The sequence below is a fragment of the Pelophylax lessonae genome (genome assembly GCF_965119305.1).
Source record: "Pelophylax lessonae genome assembly, chromosome: 2".
Taxonomy (NCBI): Eukaryota; Metazoa; Chordata; class Amphibia; order Anura; family Ranidae; genus Pelophylax; species Pelophylax lessonae.
The window spans coordinates 110,356,317-110,378,156 of NC_138769.1; the positions used below are offsets into that span (position 1 = coordinate 110,356,317).

At 45.6% G+C, this 21,840-nt stretch overlaps 1 protein-coding gene across 1 annotated transcript in view; it reads left to right on the forward strand.

The window, feature by feature from the left end:
• MOSPD2 (motile sperm domain containing 2) overlaps positions 1-21,840 on the forward strand; it is a 279,719-nt gene that overhangs the window by 235,566 nt on the left and 22,313 nt on the right. The window contains exons 12-13 of the mRNA XM_082246726.1: positions 5,516-5,612; positions 10,368-10,497. Of these exons, the coding sequence (XP_082102852.1) occupies positions 5,516-5,612; positions 10,368-10,497 (227 nt within the window). The remainder of the gene's footprint in view (positions 1-5,515; positions 5,613-10,367; positions 10,498-21,840) is intronic.

Here is a 21,840-nt window from a genome sequence, read left to right on the forward strand (position 1 = left end):
GCCATGTTTGATGAGCCCAGCTACCTCGTGGAGAGCTGGGAACGCCGGAAGGCGTACACAGGGTGCAGAGCCACGTCCTTCTACCCGGGAAAACGAACACAGCTCTTTCCAGTCTGTAAAAGACAGACGCTGACTGCAGTTGGTTGGAAACTTCTCTGCATCGGGTGGTGAGCCTTGGGGGTCCCTCTCTCTCTCTGTGGGGATCGAGAAGCAGGTACTCTGAGGGGCGCTATTGCACTAGGGGGAGACACATTAAAAAAAAAAAAAAGAAAGTTTTTTGTTTTTTCTGGCAGAGGTGTCCTGAATTAACATGGACCCTGCCACTCATGTATCTCCACCGGATCCCCTCGAGGTGTCTGCAGGATCCTCCAGCACCCCACTGATGGTTGAATCATTGTCAGCTATTATGGAAACTTTTGTGTCCCGGGTGGAAGTGGCTTGTCATTGACAGGGCGCAAGAAAGCGACCCCCGCCTAACCCCTTATTATCTGAAACTTTGGATTCAGACTCTGAGCCTATTTCTGCAGTTGCAGGTACTTCATCTGGGATTGGTGTCTCGGGTACTGTCTCTTCAGACAGTGAGGAGGATGTTTCGGCATCAGCCATAGCCCGAGAGGAAGCGTTGGTAAACGCACTCATTGTATCTGTTCAAGAAACCTTAAGATTACAGGGTATTCCGTCGGAAATAGCTGAAACTGTAATCCCTTTTGGGACTAAAAAACGCATGAAAATGGCGAAGGTTTTTCCATTGCCCAAATGTTTTTGGCAATCCAATATGGAGTCTGCCAAAACGCACCTCTGCTATTTCTAAACGCATTAACTGGCGTTATCCGTTGAGGAAACCCTCATTAAGAAATGGACAGAACCACCCGTGGTGGATTCACCAATTGCTAGATTGAATAAAGCCACGGTTATTCCTTTAGAAGACGCTCCGTCTTTTAAAGATCCAGTGGATCGCAAGATAGAAGCTATGTCTCGCACCTTGTTTTCCTTGATTGGATCAGCTTTCAGACCAATAATTGCTATTGGTCTGGTTTCGCAGACTGTAACTGAATGGACCAAGTGGTTACGCCGGGACTTAGAAGAGGTCCCTCAGGCGGTATCAGATTTATTGGAACAAATGATACAGGGGTTACAGTTTGTGTGTGATGCGGCGTTAGACGCCACTCCATTATTGGCGCGAGCATCAGTTTCAGCAGTGGTTCTCAGGCGTACACTGTGGCTAAAAGGTTGGTTAGCCGACCAAGGTTCCAAAAAAGCATTAGCTAATATCCCCTTTTTAGGAGAGCGTCTATTTGGAGCCAACTTAGATGAGATCATTAAGGATCTCACGGGTGGAAAGAGCACCTTTTTACCGCAAGATGTTAAGGGTAAAGGAACTCGTCAAAGACGAGGGCCTTCTTTCTCTGCTCACAAAAAAGTTTTTTCGTCCCGCGGGTGAAAAAATTAAGTCCTCCAAAGCTCCTTCAGGAGGCTTCAGGGGACGTTGGTCGGGCAAGCAAAAGCCCGCCCCCTCCAGACCTGAAGATAAATCGTCCAAAGCCTGAAGGTGCGCCCCCACCCATAATTGGGGTGGGGGGACGTCTTCGCCGGTTCCCGGATCCATGGCTTTCCAGAATCCCGGACAAGTGGGTTTGCGAAGTCATAAGGTCAGGGTACAAGATCGAGTTTCGATCTCTCCCACCGGCGCGATTCTTCCCTTCCAATATCCGACTATCCCCGGATCGTTTAGAAGATCTGCGGAGAGCAGTCACGGATTTACTACAACAAGGAGTGGTAGTCCACGTTCCTTGGACAGAACGTTTTCAAGGGTTTTATTCAAACCTATTTACAATACCCAGGAAAGAGGGCAAAGTGCGTCCAATTCTGGACTTAAGGGCACTCAATTCCTTTCTCGACATAAGGAAATTCAAGATGGAATCCATTCGCACAGTAGCAGCCTTCCTGCATCCAGGGGATGTCCTAGCGTCCATAGACATCTAGGACGCCTATCTTCACATTCCCATTTTTCGCAGGATATCAGCGGTTTCTACGCTTTTCCGTAGAAGAGAACCACTATTAGTTTGTGGCGTTACCTTTCGGTTTCGCCACGGCTCCTCGGGTCTTCACGAAGGTGTTGGCCCCAATGTTGGCACTACTGCGCCAAAGAGGCATATCGATTCTAGGTTACCTAGACGATCTCCTGCTTCATGCAGAGTCTCCTCAGACCCTGCTACAAAACATAGAAATTACTATAATTTCTTTACAGGAATTCGGGTGGCTGGTGAACCAGCAAAAGTCATTTCTGGTTCCCACCCAGAGGCTCGAATATCTGGGTCTAATTCTAGACACAGTCAGGACAAGAGTTTTCCTTCCGGTAGGGAAACTCCGAAAGATTCAATCAGCAGTCCAGTTGTTACTATCCAACAGCTGGTCTTCCCTTCGGACATGCATGAGGGTTCTGGGGTTGATGGTGGCTTCCTTCGAAGCAGTCCCATTTGCCCAGTCCCATACCCGAATTCTTCAGCAAGAGATTCTTCTCAGATGGAATCGGAATCCGGAGTCCCTGGACTATCGGATCCAATTGAGCAAACAGACCAGAGAGTCTCTGGTCTGGTGGCTTCGGTCTCCGATGCTCAGCAAGGGAAAGTCATTTCTGCCAATATATTGGACGATAGTGACCACGGATGCCAGCCTATCCGGATGGGGAGGAATTCTCGGTCAGTTATCCGTTCAGGGACTTTGGTCCCCGGAAGAATCCAGGTTACCGATAAATGTATTGGAACTGAGAGCGATCAGACTTTGTCTGATTCACTGGACCGAGCAGCTCCAGGGCAGCCCGGTTTGGATCCAGTTGGACAACGCCACGGCCGTGGCTTATGTCAATCACCAGGGGGGCACCAAGAGTGTCCGAGCGGCCAAAGAAGTGGCTTGCATTCTTCGCTGGGCGGAACGATTTGTTCCAGCTATCTCTGCGGTGTTCATTCCGGGGGTGGAAAATTGGCAGGCAGATTATCTCAGCCGTCAGACTCCGGATCAGGGGGAATGGTCCCTCCATCCAGAAGTTTTCCACCAGTTGTGCCTACGTTGGGGCACCCCGGATGTGGATCTGTTGGCATCACGATTCAACAGAAAAGTACAGAGATTCGTGGCTCGCTCCCGCGATCCTCTAGCAGAGACCGCAGACGCACTGGTCACCCCGTGGGGGCAATACCAGCTAATGTATGCCTTCCCTCCTCTTGGGTTACTGCCAAGACTTCTTCGCAGGATAGAGGAGGAAGGAATTCCAGTAATCCTGGCAGCTCCGGACTGGCCTCGTCGAGCTTGATACGCCGACTTGGTCAGACTGGTGGCGGACGTCCCGTGGAGACTTCCTCTCAGGGAGGATCTACTGTCTCAGGGACCGATCTTCCATCCTGCTTTACGATCGCTGGTTTTAAACGGCCTGGTTATTGAGACCCAGGTGCTGAAGGACAAGGGATTGTCAGCTTCAGTTATTCCTACTCTAGTTAAAACAAGGAAAGCGACTTCCAGAAAGATTATCATCGTACATGGAAGTCTTATATTGTGTGGTGTGAATCCCTTGGGTTCCATCTACATCTTTATTCGGTAGCCCGAATATTGGCTTTTCTGCAACAGGGAGTTGAGCAGAAGCTGGCCTTGAGTGTTATCAAGGGTCTGGTTTCAGCATTTGCTATCTTCTTTCAGAAGCCTTTGTCTACTCATTCCTTGGTGCGGAATTTCATCCAAGGGGTGCGACACCTGGCTCCGCCAGTGCACGCGCCGTTACCATCCTGGGATCTTAATTTGGTGCTGTCGGTTCTTCAGACACCTCCCTTTGAAAATATCAGGGAGATTCCCTTGCTTACTTTATCCCAGAAGGTGGTCTTCTTGGTGGATATCACTTCTGCACGCAGGGTGTCAGAACTGGCTGCATTATCCTGTTGTTCCCCAGATCTGGTGGTTCATATGGATAAGGTTGTTCTTCATCCGAATCCATCCTTCCTTCCTAAGGTGGTTTCAAAGTTTCATTGAATGAGGACAGTGTATTGTCCTTCCTATGTCCTTAGTCCAATCATCCTCGAGAATTTGCATGGCATTCCTTGGATGTAGTTCGGGCGATCAGGATATATTTGAATACTACGGATTCAATTTGTAAGACGGATTCACAGTTTGTGATCACGGATGGCCCTAAGAAGGGGTTGCCTGTTCTGCTGCGACCATCTTTAGATGGATCAGACAGACGGTGGTATAGGCTTATTTTATCTAAGGGTCGGGATCCCCCGTTCCCTGTTAAGGCGCATTCTACTCGGGCGCTTAGAGTTTCCTGGACCCTCCGCCATCAGGCGTCAGTGGTTCAGGTTTTCAAGGCGACTGTTTAGTCGTCGGTTCATACCTTTACAATATTGTATAAGGTTTATGTGATGGCATCGTCAGATGCCTCTTCTGGCCGCAAGGTTCCTGCAGGCCACTGTTTGAGGAGACTGTTGGTCTACCTCGAGGATTTGTGGGGTAGGTCTCATCTGTTTACTCGATGAGTCCTTTGATACTTCTGGTTGGCTCCGGTTGGGCCTTCTAGTTTGGATTTTGATTTCGGTCAATCCCACCCCTCATTTGTGGCACTGCTTCTGGACGTCCCAGTTCTTGTGAATCAAGAAGACTACGTCTGTCAATGAGCGACAGAGAAAATCGGATTTTTGTAAGATCTTACCGTAAAATCCTTTTCTCTTAAGCTCATTGACAGACGTAGTACCCGCCCCTCTATCATTGAGTTGGGTTGGGTTAAATTCTCTGTTGCTGCTTTGGGACAGAACTGATTCTCTGTAGCAGACAGGAAGAGGATATACCCTCTGGGACTGCCCCTAGGGTGGAGCCAGAACGTTTTTTCTTTCTGCCTAGTCCTACTCCTGTAGAGGGCAGCATAACCCAGTTCTTGTGAATCAAGAAGACTACGTCTGTCAATGAGCTTAAGAGAAAAGGATTTTACGGTAAGATCTTACAAAAATCCGATTATTTTAAAAATTTACTCACAGAAAATAAGAAAAACTTTTTTTTTTTTCAAAATGTTCTGCCTTTTTTCTTTTTTTTGTAAGAAATAAAAAACCCAGAGGTGATTAAATACCCCCAAAGGAAACTTTATTTGTGTGAAAAAAAAATGCTAAAAATTTCATATGGGTACAGTGTAGCATGACCACGCAATTGAAAATTGGCCTGGGCAGGAAGGGGGTGAAAGTGCACTGTAGACAAGTGGTTAAAAAGGTAGGCCATTTCAATATTGAACCCTACGGACTAAGACTGGGATACCATTAAAGTTGATGTGTGTGTAAAGGCTGGCGTTCCAATACTTTTGGAAATTATATGCACCTTAATTTTCAATGTGTGGAGATTCTATATAAACCTTTGTGTCAATTTTTCCTTAGCAGATTGTAAATTCAATCATAAGGAGACTGACTTTTGTCTTTAACAATATTTTGTATTGGTAATAGTGTTTATCTGGAATAATACCTGTGGAATTTAATATTTGCATTGCTTTTAGGTGAGGACAACTGCCCCAGACAAATACAGAGTGAAACCCAGTAATAGCAGCTGTGAACCGGGATCAACTGTGGATATTGTGGTTTCTCTTCATGCAGGTAATTGTGCTACACAATAGTGTCCTTACTTTTGTGAGGGTTGGGCCAGAAACCATAAAACGTTAATTATAACATTTAGGCCCCTTTCACATTGGCATTCTGATTAGGTCTGCCTGTCAGTTTTTCACAGGCTGACAGGCTGGTGTAAACAGGCTTGTGTCCCTTTTACATCCGCCTACCTCCAGGTCAAGCCAGGTCCAGGAAAAAAAATTGAAAAAGGCCTGCATCCCTTTGTGTTTGGTGGAACGGATCGGACAGTGGAGTCCGTTTACACCTGGCTGCCCATAGAGGTGAGGGGCAGGCTTGTGTCCACACTGCATAAAATGAAATGGCACAGAAGTGACATCCAACAAAAACACTCTGCTTTGATCAGTAGGGGTTCTTCTCACAGCACCCCTGCTGGTCGAGCAGACTCCACTCCATGTGGAATAGCCATTGGGGTCAATATTATGTTTTTTTCGCAAAACCGTGTCATAGAGGTGTTATTTTTATTGATTTATATTATCAAAATGATTTAATATATCCAAATATGTAAAAGAAAATTGCCAATAGGGATGCACCGAAATGAAAATTCTGGCCCGAAACCGAAAATGCAGGATGCCCTTGGCTGAAAACGACTTTTTTCCCCCCAAATGATTTTAAAATAGATAGAAGAGGGGCATACGCCAGAAACAGGCAGCGACGTGCACCTGTAGCTGCCACCCTGTCGCAGTATATGTACTGTGACGGGTTGGCAAGTGGTTAATTTAATTGCCAAAGGTATTTGTATGCAGCATGAGGGGGTTAATGTATTGTCACTGATGCATTAGTGACCGACCGGTGGCAGTTAATTAACCCCTTTGTGCTGCATTAGTGGCACCAGTGTCAGTGTTAACGCTGGTTACACTGATACTGGTTGCACTAATGTAGCACAAAGGGGTTAATTAACTGCCACTGGTTGGTCACTAATGCATCAGTGACAATACATTAACCCCCCTCATGCTGCATAATACAAATACCATTGGTAATTAACCTCACCTCAGCGCCCCCTATTTGTCGATCTGTGCCATAATAAGTCCCATGCCTGTTTCTGCTTGGAAACATGGCTGCTAAGATTCCTTTTTGCTTTACTGGCTTTGCAGCCCAGTTCTGATGAAACGCTCATTATAGTCTCTAAACAGAACTTGGACAACAAAGCAGATTGTTGAATGTGTTTAAGATTTCTTCAATTTCCTGCGTTTTTGCAAAAATTTATTTTTTGGAAAGGCTGGTGCTGGCAGCTGAGCCAGTAGTGGGGGTCAGTGCTCCTTGTGGTAGGTATGAGGTGAGTTTCATGAAGAAGTAGGCATGTCCCTGACAACGGAAAGAAAAAAAAAAAGATGCATGTCTGAGCCAGGGGGTTGCACTGCATTCCCATAAGTAATAAGTACAGCTTGACAAACTCTCGCCGGGTGCAGCTCAGCACCTCCTGAAGACTATATGTGTGAGAATGTGATACCGGCATCTTCGGGGGATATGCTGTAGCTGCATGAAGAATACAGTGTTGCCATTAATCACATCTCAGTAAATCTGCAGCGGTTTAGGAGGAAGCTTCTGTACTAGGCAGAATGTTTACTGTCATAGCAGTACTGAGATGCTAGCCATGCTTGTCGGTCACTTTGATACACAGGACTATGTGTATGAACTAACACACCGGGCGGGCGGGTGAGCAACCGCTAATAGCTATAACTAAGTGAGCCCTTTACTTCCCTGTCAGCGGAGATACCCGCCTGACAGGGAAGTGAAGCGCTCACTTAGTTATAGCTATTGGCGGACGCTCGCCCGCCTGCTCGCCTGGTGTGTTAGTTCATACACATAGTCGTAGTAGGGACATCATTCAGAGGCGGGCCTGCGCTGCACCCCCCTCCTCACTGGGGCGATTCATTTCGGCATTTTTAACCCATTTTCGGCCCGAAATGGGAAAGGCCCATTTTAGGCCGAAAATTTTGGTTGCCGAAATTGCGGTGCACCACTAAATTGCCAAGTAAGTTAGAGGGCCTCAGTGTCCTTTATTGACACTCTAATCTCCAGGGGTTAGAACTTATTTATAAGCTCGAGTCATTTCCCTGTTACCAGAAAAAGTAGGAGACTCTGTTCAGCACATTTAAAGTAATAAGGTTACTTTGAGGCTCTTGCTCTTTAAAGGTAAATTCAAAGAATAAGTAATTTAGATGCATTTTCTATTATTCATATTATCATCACTATGTCCCCTAGCCACTCCTAACATTATACACATCTGTAGTCTACAGATACATTTTAGCAAGTAGGAGCATATAGTGCAGTATATACTATTTATGTCATTGCTTGATACCACTGATCATTTGCGTACATGAGCCATTTCCAATACTCCAAAAAATCTATATATATAGTTATACATTATTTAATGAGCTTTCTCTAATTAGCATAGTGGTTTCTGTTATGCAGTGCTTGTATTGCTGTGTATGTATATGAGTTTTTGTTTTATTAAATAAAAATAAAAAAACATATATATATATATATATATATATATATATATATATATATATATATACACACACAGTATCTCACAAAAGTGAGTACACCCCTCACATTTTTGTAAATATTTTATTATATCTTTTCATGTGACAACACTGAATAAATTACACTTTGCTACAATGTACAGTAGTGAGTGTGCTGCTTGTATAACTGTAAATTTGCTGTCCCCTCAAGATAAATCAACACATAGCCATTAATGTCTAAACCGCTGACAACAAAAGTGAGTACACCCCTAAGTGAAAATGTCCAAATTGGGCCCAAAGTGTCAATATTTTGTGTTGTCACCCGTATTTTCCAGCACTGCCTTAACCTTCTTGGGCATGGAGTTCACCAGAGCTTCACAGGTTGCCACTGGAGTCCTCTTCCACTCCTGCATGATGAAATCACAGAGCTGGTGGAAGTTAGAGACCTTGCGCTTCTCCACCTTCCGTTTGAGGATGCCCAGCAGATGCTTAATAGGGTTTAGGTCTAGAGACATGCTTGGCCAGTCCATCACCTTTACCCTCAGCTTCTTTAGCAAGGCAGTGGTCGTCATGGAGGTGTGTTTGGGATTGTTATCATGTTGGAATTCTGCCCTGCAGCCCAGTCTCTGAAGGGAGGGGGTCATGCTCTGCTTCAGTATGTCACAGTACACGTTGGCATTCATGGTTCCCTTAATGAACTGTAGCTCCCCAGTGCTGGCAGCACTCATGCAGCCCCAGACCATGGCACTCCACCACCATGCTTGACTGTAGGCAGGACACACTTGTGTTTGTACTCCTCACCTGGTTGCCACAATACACGCTTGACACCATCGGAACCAAATAAGTTTCTTGGTCTCATCAGATCACAGGACATGGTTCCAGTAATCCATGTCCTTAGTCTGCTTGTCTTCAGTAAACTGTTTGCGGGCTTTCTTGTGCATCATCTTTAGAAGAGGCTTCCTTCTGGGACGACAGCCATGCAAACCAATTTGATGCAGTGTACGGCATGTGGTCTGAGCACTGAAAGGCTGACCCCCCACCCCTTCAACCTCTGCAGCAAGGGTGGCAGCACTCATACATCTATTTCCCAAAGACAACCTCTGGGTATGATGCTGAGCACGTGCACTAAACTTCTTTGGTCGACCATGGCAAGGCCTGTTCTGAGTGGAACCTGTCCTGTTAAACCACGGTATGGTCTTGACCACGAATCTGCAGCTCAGTTTCAGGGTCTTGGCAATCTTCTTATAGCCTAGGCCATCTTTATGTAGAGCAACAATTCTTTTTTTCAGATCCTCAGAGAATTCTTTGCCATGAGGTGCCATGTTGAACTTTTAGTGACCAGTATGAGAGTGAGAGCGATAACACCAAATTTAACACACCTGCTCCTCATTCACACCTTGTAACACAAACGAGTCATATTGACATTGGGGAGGGAAAATGGCTGATTGGGCCCAATTTGGACATTTTCACTTAGGGGTGTACTCACTTTTGTTGCTGGCGGTTTAGACATTAATGACTGTGTGGTGAGGTATTTTGAGGGGACAGCAAATGTACACTGTTATGCAAGCTGTACACTCACTACTGTACATTGGAGCAAAGTGTAATTTCTTCAGTGTTGTCACATGAAAAGATATAATAAAATATTTACAAAAAAGTGAGGGGTGTACTCACTTTTGTGAGATACTGTGTGTATGTGTGTGTGTGTGTGTGTGTGTGTATATATATATATATATATATATATATATATATATATATATATATATATTTATTATCTCAAAAGTTTGAGTAACTGGCAATAAACCAGCAGGCCAGATTTGCAGCTTTCTTAGCTTAATTCCTGTGCAATGGTTTCCAGCACATTTTCTGAAGAATATATACATTGGTAGAACATAAATTTCTTTTGTGGCAGCACAGTGTTAACACAGCTAAGGCTCCTTGTTTTATAGAAAATTTGAATATCTGGCCTTTTTAAAAGAACTGAAAATGTTTTATGTTGTTGAAAGTTTGTTACAGTCTTATCATCTTCTAAGTTTGATAATGTAAGGAAGGCTCAGGACCTTGTCATGACAGACTGGGCTTCTGATGGATTGCACTGCACATAAAAAGAGAATCCTTTCAACTTAGAACTGTGCTCTACATCCATAATGAAGTGCCATAAATATGCAAAAGAAAATGTATTCTTCTTGTAATCTCCACACTTTCTACTTCTTAATGAATTGTTTTGTTCCGTGTTTTTTTTTTCCCCCATGTCCTTTCAAAGCCTCCACAGCATCACTGCAAGATCGCTTTTTAGTAATGGCTGCAGAAATGGAACAGTCATCTGGTACAGGAACACAGGAATTGGCACAGTTCTGGAAGGAATTACCCAGAAATAAGATCATGGAACACAGGTAAAGTTTGTGTAGAAGGTTTCAGACATTTTGTTCTGGAAATCAGCGTGCAGCCTAACAGTTGGCTCAGAACAACTTATTAATCACCTTTGTTTAGCAAAAAGGCTTAGTCACTTATTAACACTGCTGTATCGTAGATTTTCTGAGCCCTTGACTAAAACTACTGAACAGATTTTACGAACTATAAATCCTGACTTGGAACGAGCAAATGTCATGAAATCTCACTGACTGAGATGTAAAATGTCAGCTATCTAATTGCTGCAGATATTCATTTTTTTTCTTTTCATATTAAAAAAAACCCAAAGGTCCTGGTATGGGTAGAATAAGCACACTCCATAATGCAGGGCTTTTAGCGTATTGCTTTTGGATAGGAAGTTTTTTATTTTTTGCAACACTTATGGGAGGGAGATGTGCTTTTGGATGGAAGTATTGCGTTGCTCTTTTCCTTAAAGGTATCCCTATTCAGAATAATTAATTGGTAGGGCACATATCAGCATTGCCAAAAAAAATGTTCTCTTTTGTTCACTGATGGACACAGCTTCAAGTCTTTAGACCACTGGACTTTATGCTGTCTCTCTTCAGGAGTAGGACTAGGTGGAAACCTTTTTGGTGACGCCCCTGGGGCAGTCCCAGCAGGTATACCATCACTTCCTGCTGTAGGACAACAGTTTTTCTGCCTAGTCAGGAGTAAGGACCTGGCTCTCTGCTGGGATCTGCGGTCCTGGCATTTTTTAATTTAATTTTTCTTTATTATTTTTGTTCCTGTGTGAACCACAATCAACAGCCGGGCTGGGTGACGTCCTTGATATTCTAGATCTCTATGGTCTTTCCAGTCTGGCTTGCGAGTGCGACTCAACTATTAGCTCTGCGCTAGGTTGGCCATGACATAGCCCCACTGGACGGGGTCTGGCTGACGAGTGAAACACCTCGCGAGGTCGCATAGCCGTGGTCACAACAGCAGTCCTGATCAGAGTCGCAGCGTACCTCAGGCCGCAGCACCCCCATTCCAAGATGGTGTGGTGAACTGCTGGGAGTACCGTCGTATGGTGAGTAGTGTCCCCCCTCCTTTCCCACAGAATTGTTGGGGTGGTTGTGGGCCCTCCCTGAGGATGGTAGGCCCCTCCTGTGTCCTTCCTCCCACTCATACCTTTCCCTCTTCTCCTTAGTGGGGTTCCCCCTGTGTAGGTGCCCTCATCTGCCCCCTGGCCCCCTCAGGGGGCATGGGTGTTTTTGACTGGGGGGGCTTGTATGGTACTGGGCCTAAGAAGTAGTGGGTGATGCCGCTATCCATACCTAGGTGCTTCGGGGGGGGTCCCTCTCAGGGTCTGTGTGCTTCCAGAGGGGTCCAGGGTCCCGTGCAGTGCCGCTATTTTGCCGTGGATTCTGTATTCCCGGCTTCGGCAACCATGTTTGTGTAGTCCAGCGGCCATGTTTGATTTCCCTATAGAGTTTTATTGGCGGCCATTTTCTTGTAGTCCGATGCGGTGATGGGCTGCCGGGGCCTCCAGTGTCAGGTTGCCATTTCCTCTTTCCAAAAGTTTTGGCGCTCTCCAGCTCAGGTGGCAAGTCTCTTGGGGTACTCTATCCTTCCAATGCTTTATACAGCACCGCAGATGCGCTGATTCTTGTGCCCCTGCGGTGCACGGGGTGAGGGACCTCCCCTTTTTTTTTTTTTTTTGCTGAGCAGCACGGTTCCGCTTAACCCTTTATGGTGGCCTCTGCAGCGCATTTCACCACCCGATCTACTCCCAGAAGCTGCGGAACCCTCTGGGTCTCAGTATGCCCTGACGGCCATGACGGCAGCCCTGCAGTCGCTAGTAGCCAAAGTAGATATGGCCCTGAAAAGGAGGCCTGGCAAGAAGTGCACCCCCCCCCCGCTTTCGCCTGTATCCTGTGCTTCCTCAGAATCTGAGGTGGACTTGGCCGCCGCGGAAGAGAGTCAGCCCACAGGGACTGCATCCACGCACACTGAGTGCTCTAATAGTGAGGATAAGTTGTCCTACTCGGCAGCCGTGCATGAAAAAAGCGCTGGTGGAGGCCCTGATTGTGTCAGTGCGAGAAACTTTAAAGTTCGAGGACTCAGCTGCAGGTGAGTCGGCAACACTGTTGCAGTTTGGCACCTGTAAATCTTCCAAGGTGACTAGGGCGTTTCCCTTTCCTGCCTATTTTGACGAGATTGCCACTAGTCAGTGGGGTTCCCCAAAAAGCATGGTTGGAATACCTAAGCGTTTTGCTAGGAGATATCCCTTTGAGGAGTCTCTTTTGAAGAAACTGATAGTTCCACTGTTGGTGGATTCTCAGGTTTCCAGGCTAAATAAGGCAACACTTTTGCCGGTGGAGGATTCTGTCCTTTAAGGACCCCACGGACCAAAAGAGCTGAGGCTCTGGTCCGATACCTCTTCACTGTGGCTGTTTCAATTTTGAGACTGGTGTTTGCTATTATCATGGTATCCCAGACTTTAATGGAACGGGCTAAGATTTTGCGCCAACATCTGGAGGGGAGTCAACACCCTTCTAAGCTGGCAGACCTGGCGGATCAGTTGATCCAGGGTTACAGTATTTTTGTGATGCATCCCTGGATGCGGCCCCCTTGACTGTCACAGGGTTTTCGGTGACAGCGGTGATCCTTCGCCGCGTGATCTGGTTGAAGTACTGGTCGACTGACCAGGCTTCGAAAAAGGTGCTGACTGATCTCCATGGAAGAGATTATTAAGGGCCTTACGGGTGGCAAGAGTACATTGCTTCCGCAGGCTGTTAAGGGCAAGGAACCTCGCCGTAAGCGTGGTCTTTCTTTTTGGCTCACAATCAGCCTTTTCGTCCGGCTGGCTCGCAGGAAAAGGGTTTGAGATCCACCAGTACCTTTGATGGAGACCTGAAATGGTAAGTCCAAAGCGGGCACTTCTGGTTCCGCAGACGAGCCTTCCCCAGCCTGAAAGGGGGGGACATCTTTGCTTCTTTCCGGATCCGTGGACCTTGTTCATTCAGAACAAATGGGTCCACAAACTGATTCTTTTCGGTCCTTGCCTCCGGCAAGGTTCTTTCCTTCAACTTACGCCTGTCTCCAGATCAGCTACAGGGCCTTTACGGAGCAATGCAGGACCAGTTAGCACAGGGACTTAATTGTGCCTGTTCCAGATTCGGAGCATTTCCAGGGTTTATATTCAAATCTGTTCACTGTTCCCAGGAAAGAAGGCAAGATTCGTCCGATCTTGGATCTCACAGCTTTGAACCACTTTGTGCGGGTTCAGAAACTTTGGATGGAATCCATCCGCACAGTAGTAGCTTTCCTTTATCAAGGAGATCTGCTGGCTTCTATCGATCTCAAGGACAATTACCTTCATATTCTAATATATATCGGGCATCAGCATTTTCTTCGTTTTGCCATGGGTGTGGAGCACTTTCAATTCGTGGCGTTACCCTTTGTCTCGCCTCAGCTCCTCGAGCATTCACATAGGTTTTGGTCCCAGTTCTGGCCTTGTTACGGCAGAAGGGGTTTGCGGTACTGGGTTACCTGGACAATCTGCTTCTGTGTGTAGAGCCGATTCTTCCTCGGCTCTAGAAGCTGACTTGGGATGGACACTGAATTTTCAGAAATCGGCTTTGTCTCCGTCCACAAAGCTGGACTACTTGGGTCTCTCCTATGGTGACTTCACTCCCCGGCCCTTCGTCTGGGAAAATCCTTCCTTCCCCTGTATTGGACTGTATCACGGATGCCAGTCTGTCCGGATGGTGAGCTGTCTTGGGAGTGTGTACGGCCCAAGGTGTCTGGACTTCGGAGGAGTCCAGGTTGCTGATCAACATACTGGAAATTTGGGCTGTCAGACTTTGTCTGTCTGAGTGGATGGATTGTCTGCAGGGGCGCCCTGTACAAATAAAATCGGACAATGCTACAGCTGTGGCATATGTCAATCTTCACAAAGAGTGCTCTGGCGGTCCAGGAAGTGGCGGGCATCTTGAGGTGGGCAGAACAATATGTTCCCGCCCTCTATGCTGTGCACATTCCGGGAGGTGGAGAATTGGCAAGCGGACTATCTCAGTCGGCAGACGCTGGATCCGAGAGAATGGTCGCTTCACCTGGAGGTTCTCCATCATATGTGTCTTCGGTGGAGGACCCCCCGATGTGGACCTGCTGGCTTCCCGTCTCCACAGGAAGGTGCAGAGGTTTTTTGTCATGGTCTCAGGATCCTCTGGCCGACGCTGCAGACGCTCTGGTGTCCCCTTGGGTTCAATATTCTCTGATTTATGCCTTTCCTCCAATACAACTTCTGTCGAGACTGCTATGCAGAATCGAGGTAGAAGAAATTCCAGTCATTCTGGTGGCACCAGACTGGCCTCGCTGGTCTTGATATGCAGGCCTGGTAAGGCTGGTAGCAATTGAAAGCGAGGTATTGAAAGATAGAGGGCTGTCTGAGTCAGTGATTACTATGCTGTTGAAGCCTAGGAAATCCACTTCCAGGAAGGTTTATCATAGAGTTTGGAAGGCGTATATTACTTGGTGTGAGTCTCGGGGGGGGGGGTTTCTCCCTGCTGCTTTTCTGTGTCTTGCCTGTTGGAGTTTCTACAATTGGGTGTAGATCAACGTTTAGCCCTGGGCACCATCTAGGGCCAGATTTCCGCCCTGGCCATTTTTTGCCAAAGGCCATTGGCGACAAAGTCTTTGGTTCACACTTTTGTGCAGGGAGTTCGTCATCTGGCTCCTCCGGTGCGATCCCTGGTACCTCTGTGGGATCTCAATTTGGTTCTGTCGGTGCTTCAAAGTCCTCCCTTTGAAAATATTTGGGAAATTCCTCTGCTCACTCTGTCGCAGAAGGTGGCTTTCTTAGTGGCTATTACTTCAGCACATCACGTGTCTGAGTTGGCTGCGTTGTCCTGTCGGTCACCTTACTTGGTGATTCATTGGGACAAAGTGTTGTTACGACCCTGTTAGGCATTCCTTCCTAAGGTTGTCTCAGGGTTTCACTTGAATGAAGACATTGTGCTACTGTCCCTATGTCCTAAGCCTAAACATCCTAAGGAAATTGCCTTACATTCCTTAGATGTGGTACGGGCGATCCGGGTTTACCTGGCGGTTACTGAACCGATTAGGAAATCAGATTCTTTGTTTGTTCTTACAGAAGGACTTTGTAAGGGGCAGGCCGCATCTGCTGCGACCATTTCTAAGTGGATCAGGCATTCCATGGGGCAGGCCTACTGCATTAAGTGTCAGGTTCCTCCTTTCCCTTTTAAAGTGCATTCTACGAGGGCACTTAGTGCCTCCTGGGCCTTCCGTCATCAGGTATCAGTTCAGGTGTGCAAGGCGGCTACTTGGTCGTCTGTACACACATTCACAAAGTTTTATTAAGGTGGATTAGCGGCAAAGTTTTGCAGGCTGCAGTTGCAGAGGCTTCCTCTTCTTGAGGGTGAAATCTTTTTCTGGTGGTGAGCTTCAGTTGTTCCTAGTTGAGCTCCTGTTGTTACCTGGTTGACTATGTTTAGCCTTGTTGGGAATTCTGCGTTTGCTGTGTTTTTTCCCACCCCTCATGTTGACACTGCTTTGGGACATCCCAATGATCTGAAGAATTGAAGCTGTATCTGTCAGTGAACAAAAGAGAAAACTGGATTTTTGTTTCCCCTTAAAATTATTTTCTCTGAGGTTCACTGACAGACGCAGCACCTGTCCCTCTTATGGGGTTGAGTTATTTGTTCTTCTGAAACTGCTTGTTACAAACTGGAAGTCCTACATCAGGAAGTGATGGCATAATCTCTGGGACTGCCCATGGGTCGTAACCCAAAAAGTTTCCGCTTAGTCCTACTCCTGGAGAGTAACAGTATACAATGCATATATTAACAAAACATAGTGTCCATGGACGTTTGTGCAAAAAGGTGTGTTATCCTTCTTCTTTAGGTGCAAATAAATGGTGCAGCAGATCTCTGATCCTCCACCTAGTAAGCAGTGGCCACTCACCAGAAGCAGAAGTAAACTCCTCTTTCTTTGGGAACCACTTCCTCCTAGGGGTAGGTCAGGGTCACAAACATCAACTTATACTTAAATCACAAAGAATCCAAAAGATCCCTTCATGGGGTAGTACATTTTATTATAGAATTAGTGCGGAGTTAAAAAATATAGTGCACTCACATTTTGGAGGTGCCTCCAATGGCACTTGCTAAAGGTAACAGGTATCCAGGAACCGCCGCTCTTCTAGTGGCGTGCGTTCCAACCCCCACTCCCGCTCCACTAGGTGGAGGATCAGAGATCTGCTGCACCCTTGATTTGCACCAAGGGAAGGATAACACACCTTTTTGCACAAACTTCCATGGACACTATGTTTTGTTAATATATGCATTGTTGTCTTCGCACACTATTTTAAAGAATATATATATATATATATATATATATATATATATATATATATATATATATATATATATATATATATATACTTCATCTTTACTTGGATACCACACTGAGCACGTTTACAACATTGGTTTACATATGAGAGCTTCTGTTTAGCACCTTTATTAGTGTCAATATTTGTTCTCTGGCACCTGCAATGTGCATGACACTATTTATTTAAAGTGATCTGTTAATTCATCGCACATATTGGGATACAGCACGTATTGAGATATCAGCACGGATTGTCACAAGCACTTTATTTACAATTCAATATCTAGCACTTATCAAATTATGACTGCATAAGTGTATATCCTCTATAATCATACACACTTGCTTGTAGTAATTAATTAGTAGCAGCGCCTTAAAATATACCCCTTTTTTTTTTAATTGTGAAGTTAAAAAGCATCTTTTTTTGCTACTAATTAAGTTTCCCTAAATTTCCCCCATGTTGCCCACAGTCTGTGCAAAGATGGCATGGTCTTTGGATACCAAATCCATAAGTGTGTTTAACGATCATGCAGCGATTAGTTTTCTGTATATAACTACTACCAAACGAGATTTTGTTGCCTGTGTTTACTGGCCTCCTTCTACATTTGCGTGTGGTTATTAGGTTTAGCAGTGTAATCACTAATTCCTACCTTTATGAAATGCCCTAATCATTGAAGTTACACATTCCTTTGGAAAGCGGCACTCTAAGCTCATGCCAGTAGAGCTTTCATTATCCAAAACAAAATAAGCTATATTGAAGGGTATGTAAAAAAGAGTAGATATCCTTCAGATATAAAGCGTTCAAGCTAAATTTTTATATTGCTAAAGCGTCTTTAACTGCTGCAAGACACTTTGAGGCGGACGGACTTTAAGAGTCGAGAATCTTCATTCAATAAATTATGAAAAAATTTACTTTGGGTCTGAGTGGCCTAACAAAAGTTCTACTGTGCTCATGCAAACACGGCCACAGGGAAAACCACAAGGATGTGAAAATAGGAAAAACACATATGGGGAGGAGTAGGGCTGCACACCCCAAAACTATTTAAGAGAACAAAGAAAATTCCCCCAGGGTTTTTTTTAGCAGCAAAAAACTATTGAAAAGTGTAAAAAGTGAAAAGTGTATTGTAAAAGTGTATGATTTTATTAAAAAAATTGTTAAAAAGTTCCACATGGGATCAAACATGAGCTCTGGTTACAATATTGTGCCATCCAATATGACAACAAGAAAATTATATGAACAATGCATGAATGGTTGCATGATCACTACCAATTACTGGTACCCGTAACTGGTAGTGATCATGCAACCATTCATATATAATTTTTTTGTTGTCATATTGGATGGCACAATATTGTAACCAGAGCTCATATTTTATCCCATGTGGAACTTTAACAATTTGTTTAACAAAATCATACACTTTTACAAAAAAATGTTTCAATAGTTTTTTGCTGCAAAAAAACCCCAGGGGGAATTTTCTTTGTTCTCTTAACCACAAAGAGAGAGAAAAACAGGCGCCGCTAAGTGTAGCAATAAAAATTTATTTGCATGACATTAATACAAACTCACATGGAAGTAGATGCTTATCCTCATAGCTCCCGAATCCCTTCCTGTGCGTGGCGCTTCTGCCCTCAGGCCGACCAGCAGCCAGGAGATGACGACACCAGGGGAGGCCAATAGGAGGAGCCGGATCAAGCTAAGGCAGCGGTGAATCTCAAGCCTTCCAAGTGATGACGTAACGCGTTTCGGAGCATGCGTACAGAGCTCCTTCCTCAGATAGCACAGGAACATTGTATAACCTAGAAGTCCTGACTACCTATGTAGACTGCTTTCTCTCCATCTAACTGGGGACCCATCCCTCGGCACAAGCGCCCAACATACTCTTTTTGTTCTTAACCACAAAGATGTAAACATAGCTGAATATCAGGTGACATTGGCAGCCGGTCCAACAGAAGCCGGCCAGACATCTGGTCACTGTCGAAGGGGAATGACAAAAGGTCTTCTGATCGCCATCCGATCAATGCTTTCAGCCAGTGGCTGACCAGTGTGTCCTGGTGGGGTAAGGGGCAGACTGACCGGTAGGAGGCCCCATCAGGTTTGCCAACCTCAGTAAATTCAGAACAGCTATCGCAGATTTTTACCTCTGTCCCTGAAGTGTCCGTTGCGGTCATCCATCTGTAAAAATCCCAAGGCTATAGCTGCTCGGCCTCTCAACTGCCTGTTCAGCCAATAGGAATGCAGTGCACCCACCCCTTTCCACAGCCCGGCTTATTTTACTTTAGAAAAGAAGATGCCGGCAGCTGGAGGACAGGAGAGAGAGGAGGGTGCACAGCCTGCACTGTGGGATGGGCTGCAGCCTGCTTGCCGGTAAGCTGGGGTGAGCTAAATGTGGCTTACTCTGGTGAGAGGGAGGGGGGGGGAGAGGCTGTGTTCCCTCTAGCAGGGCTTCTGTCTATGAGGCTGATAGATGGATTTTCTGTGTTAGGAGCAGTGCAATGCTTCTGGAGGATAAACATGTTCTGAACTTTTCCCCAAATCTCGGCTACTTCTCCATACTCATTACCTGCCCACCAGTGCACAGGCACAGTCTCCTCCTCTCCTGCATTACCAACTAATATGTCTGTAACATGCTGGCGCACTACAAGTCACAGCATGACAGGAGATGGGGGCAGCAGGAGTACGTTAGATCAGGCTGATTTTTAGATGAAAGGTGCTGGTGTGTATCTGTGTAGGTATACTGTGCATGCATGTGTCTGTGTATATGTAGAATACCATGTGTGTGTGTCTGTGTATATGTATAATAATGTGTGTGTGTCTACGTATATGTATAATACTGTGTGTGTGTGTGTGTGTGTGTGTGTCACAGACAGGAGATACATTTCCACCTGGTTTAGAAAGTTCACCAATTACTATAGGGTGTCGGCTGAAAAGGTAGCCAGGACGGCTTAAGGAAGGTGAACAGACTTCAGCTGTTCAAAATGAGGAAGTTAAGGCCTCTATAATTTGTCCAAAGGAAGTCTATGGATTGCTGCCTCCTGACACCGTGTGGGGAGAGGAGGACAGTCAAATGTGTGCCTCCCGACGCTGTGTGGGCATGGGAGAAGGGATGCCCCCTGAAGCTGTGTGAGCAAGGGGAAGACCTCCTGAAGCGATGTGCGCTGAGGAGGGTAACAAGTGTGAAGACTACTCAAGGTGAGGCTTGCACTTGTGTGAAGTAAATTGCAAGAATAAACCAAACTGTTGTTTGCAACCACTTCTCGGCTATCTCCCTGTGTAACTAACCCCCCAAAGGGGTCATCCACACCTGCCACCGAGCTAATCCCTCACAACATGTATAATACTGTGTGTGTGTGTGTGTGTGTGTGTGTGTACATGTATAATACTGTGTGTGTGTGTGTGTGTGTGTGTGTGTGTGTGTGTGTCTATGTACATGTATAATACTGTGTGTGTGTGTGTGTCTATGTACATGTATAATACTGTGTGTGTGTGTGTGTGTGTGTGTTTATGTATATGTATAATGTGTGTGTGTCGTGTGTCTATGTATAATACTGTGTGTGTCTGTGTGTGTGTGTATATATATATATATATATATATATATATATATATATATATATATATATATATATATATATATTGTAAGGGATTAGCTCGGTGGTAGGCGTATGGGTGACCCCTTTGGGGGTGCGTTTTCACAGAGAGATAGCCGAGCAGAGGTTGAAAACAAGACTGATTTATTCATGCAATTTACTTCACATAATTGCAAGCGTCAAAACAGCCAAAATAAAATAAAAGACAAAATAAATCCTTGCCTCTGTGGGCGGCTACCTTCTCACGCTGGAACCTACCTAAGAAGTCTTCCCAACCTACTGTTGGGCCGACACTGCTGATCCTACAGCAGACACTCAAATGTCCATTTGTTTGCTTTTCACACAGCACAAACATTGTCCATTGAACATGTCCCTTTGTTTTCTTTCACACAGCACATGTTCATTTATAACAGGATCCTTTACTCTTCACACTCTTCACATGGAACACTTTGTCTTCTCACCTTTGAGACGTCTTCACTCGTGGTTACCCTCCTTAGCTTCACATCGCTGTAGGGGGTCTTCTCCCATGCTCACCAGCTTGTCGGGAGGCACACATCCGACTGTCCCCCTCTCCCAGCCCACACGGCGACAGGCGGCAGCAGTCCTTCTCCCATGCCCACACGGCGTCGGGAGGTACACGTATGTCTGTCCTCCTCTTCCCAGCTCACACAGCGACAGGAGGCAGCACTCAATAGATTTTCTCTGGACAAATTATAGAGGCCTTGATCTCCTCATTCTGAACAGCTGAATGGTTTTCAACTTCCTGCTGGCTCTTTTTGCAGCCAACACCCTATAGTATCAGTGAACTTTTCAAAGCAGGTGGGAATGTGTCTCCTCTCAGTGACTACATTCCCAGATTTACCTGACTTCCTGTCACATACCCCCCCCTCTTGTTTCAACCCTAGGGTTGGGACACATATTTCCAGGCACGCATGTGTCAGGCACTGCTGACTCACTGATAAGCCTCCTATTATCCTCAAGCTTCCGGATGAAACTGTTTCTGTCATCTTCACTGACAGATTTCTCATAAATGCCACACAGTTTGTCTCTCATCTCATATACACATTCTTCAACTGCATTTTTGGCATAATTTTGCTCCTTCTCGTTTCTGTCATCTTCATTGACAGCTTTCTCATAAATGTCAGACAGCTTGTCCCTCATAACCGTCTGTCCAATCCACCATGGAGGACCGTGATCCATAGGCAACTCAATTGGGCTAGTCTTAATGTCTTCAACATTCTTAAGACGCCTCTCTCTGCAATCCATAAATGTTTTCCACAAAACTTTGAGAACCTTTGCTTCACTAAGCTTTGTTCCAAGTAGGGACTCTTGACATCCCTCTGTGACTTGAGTTGCCTCTCCATACAGCTGTACACAATCATTGACTTTTTGTTGTAAAA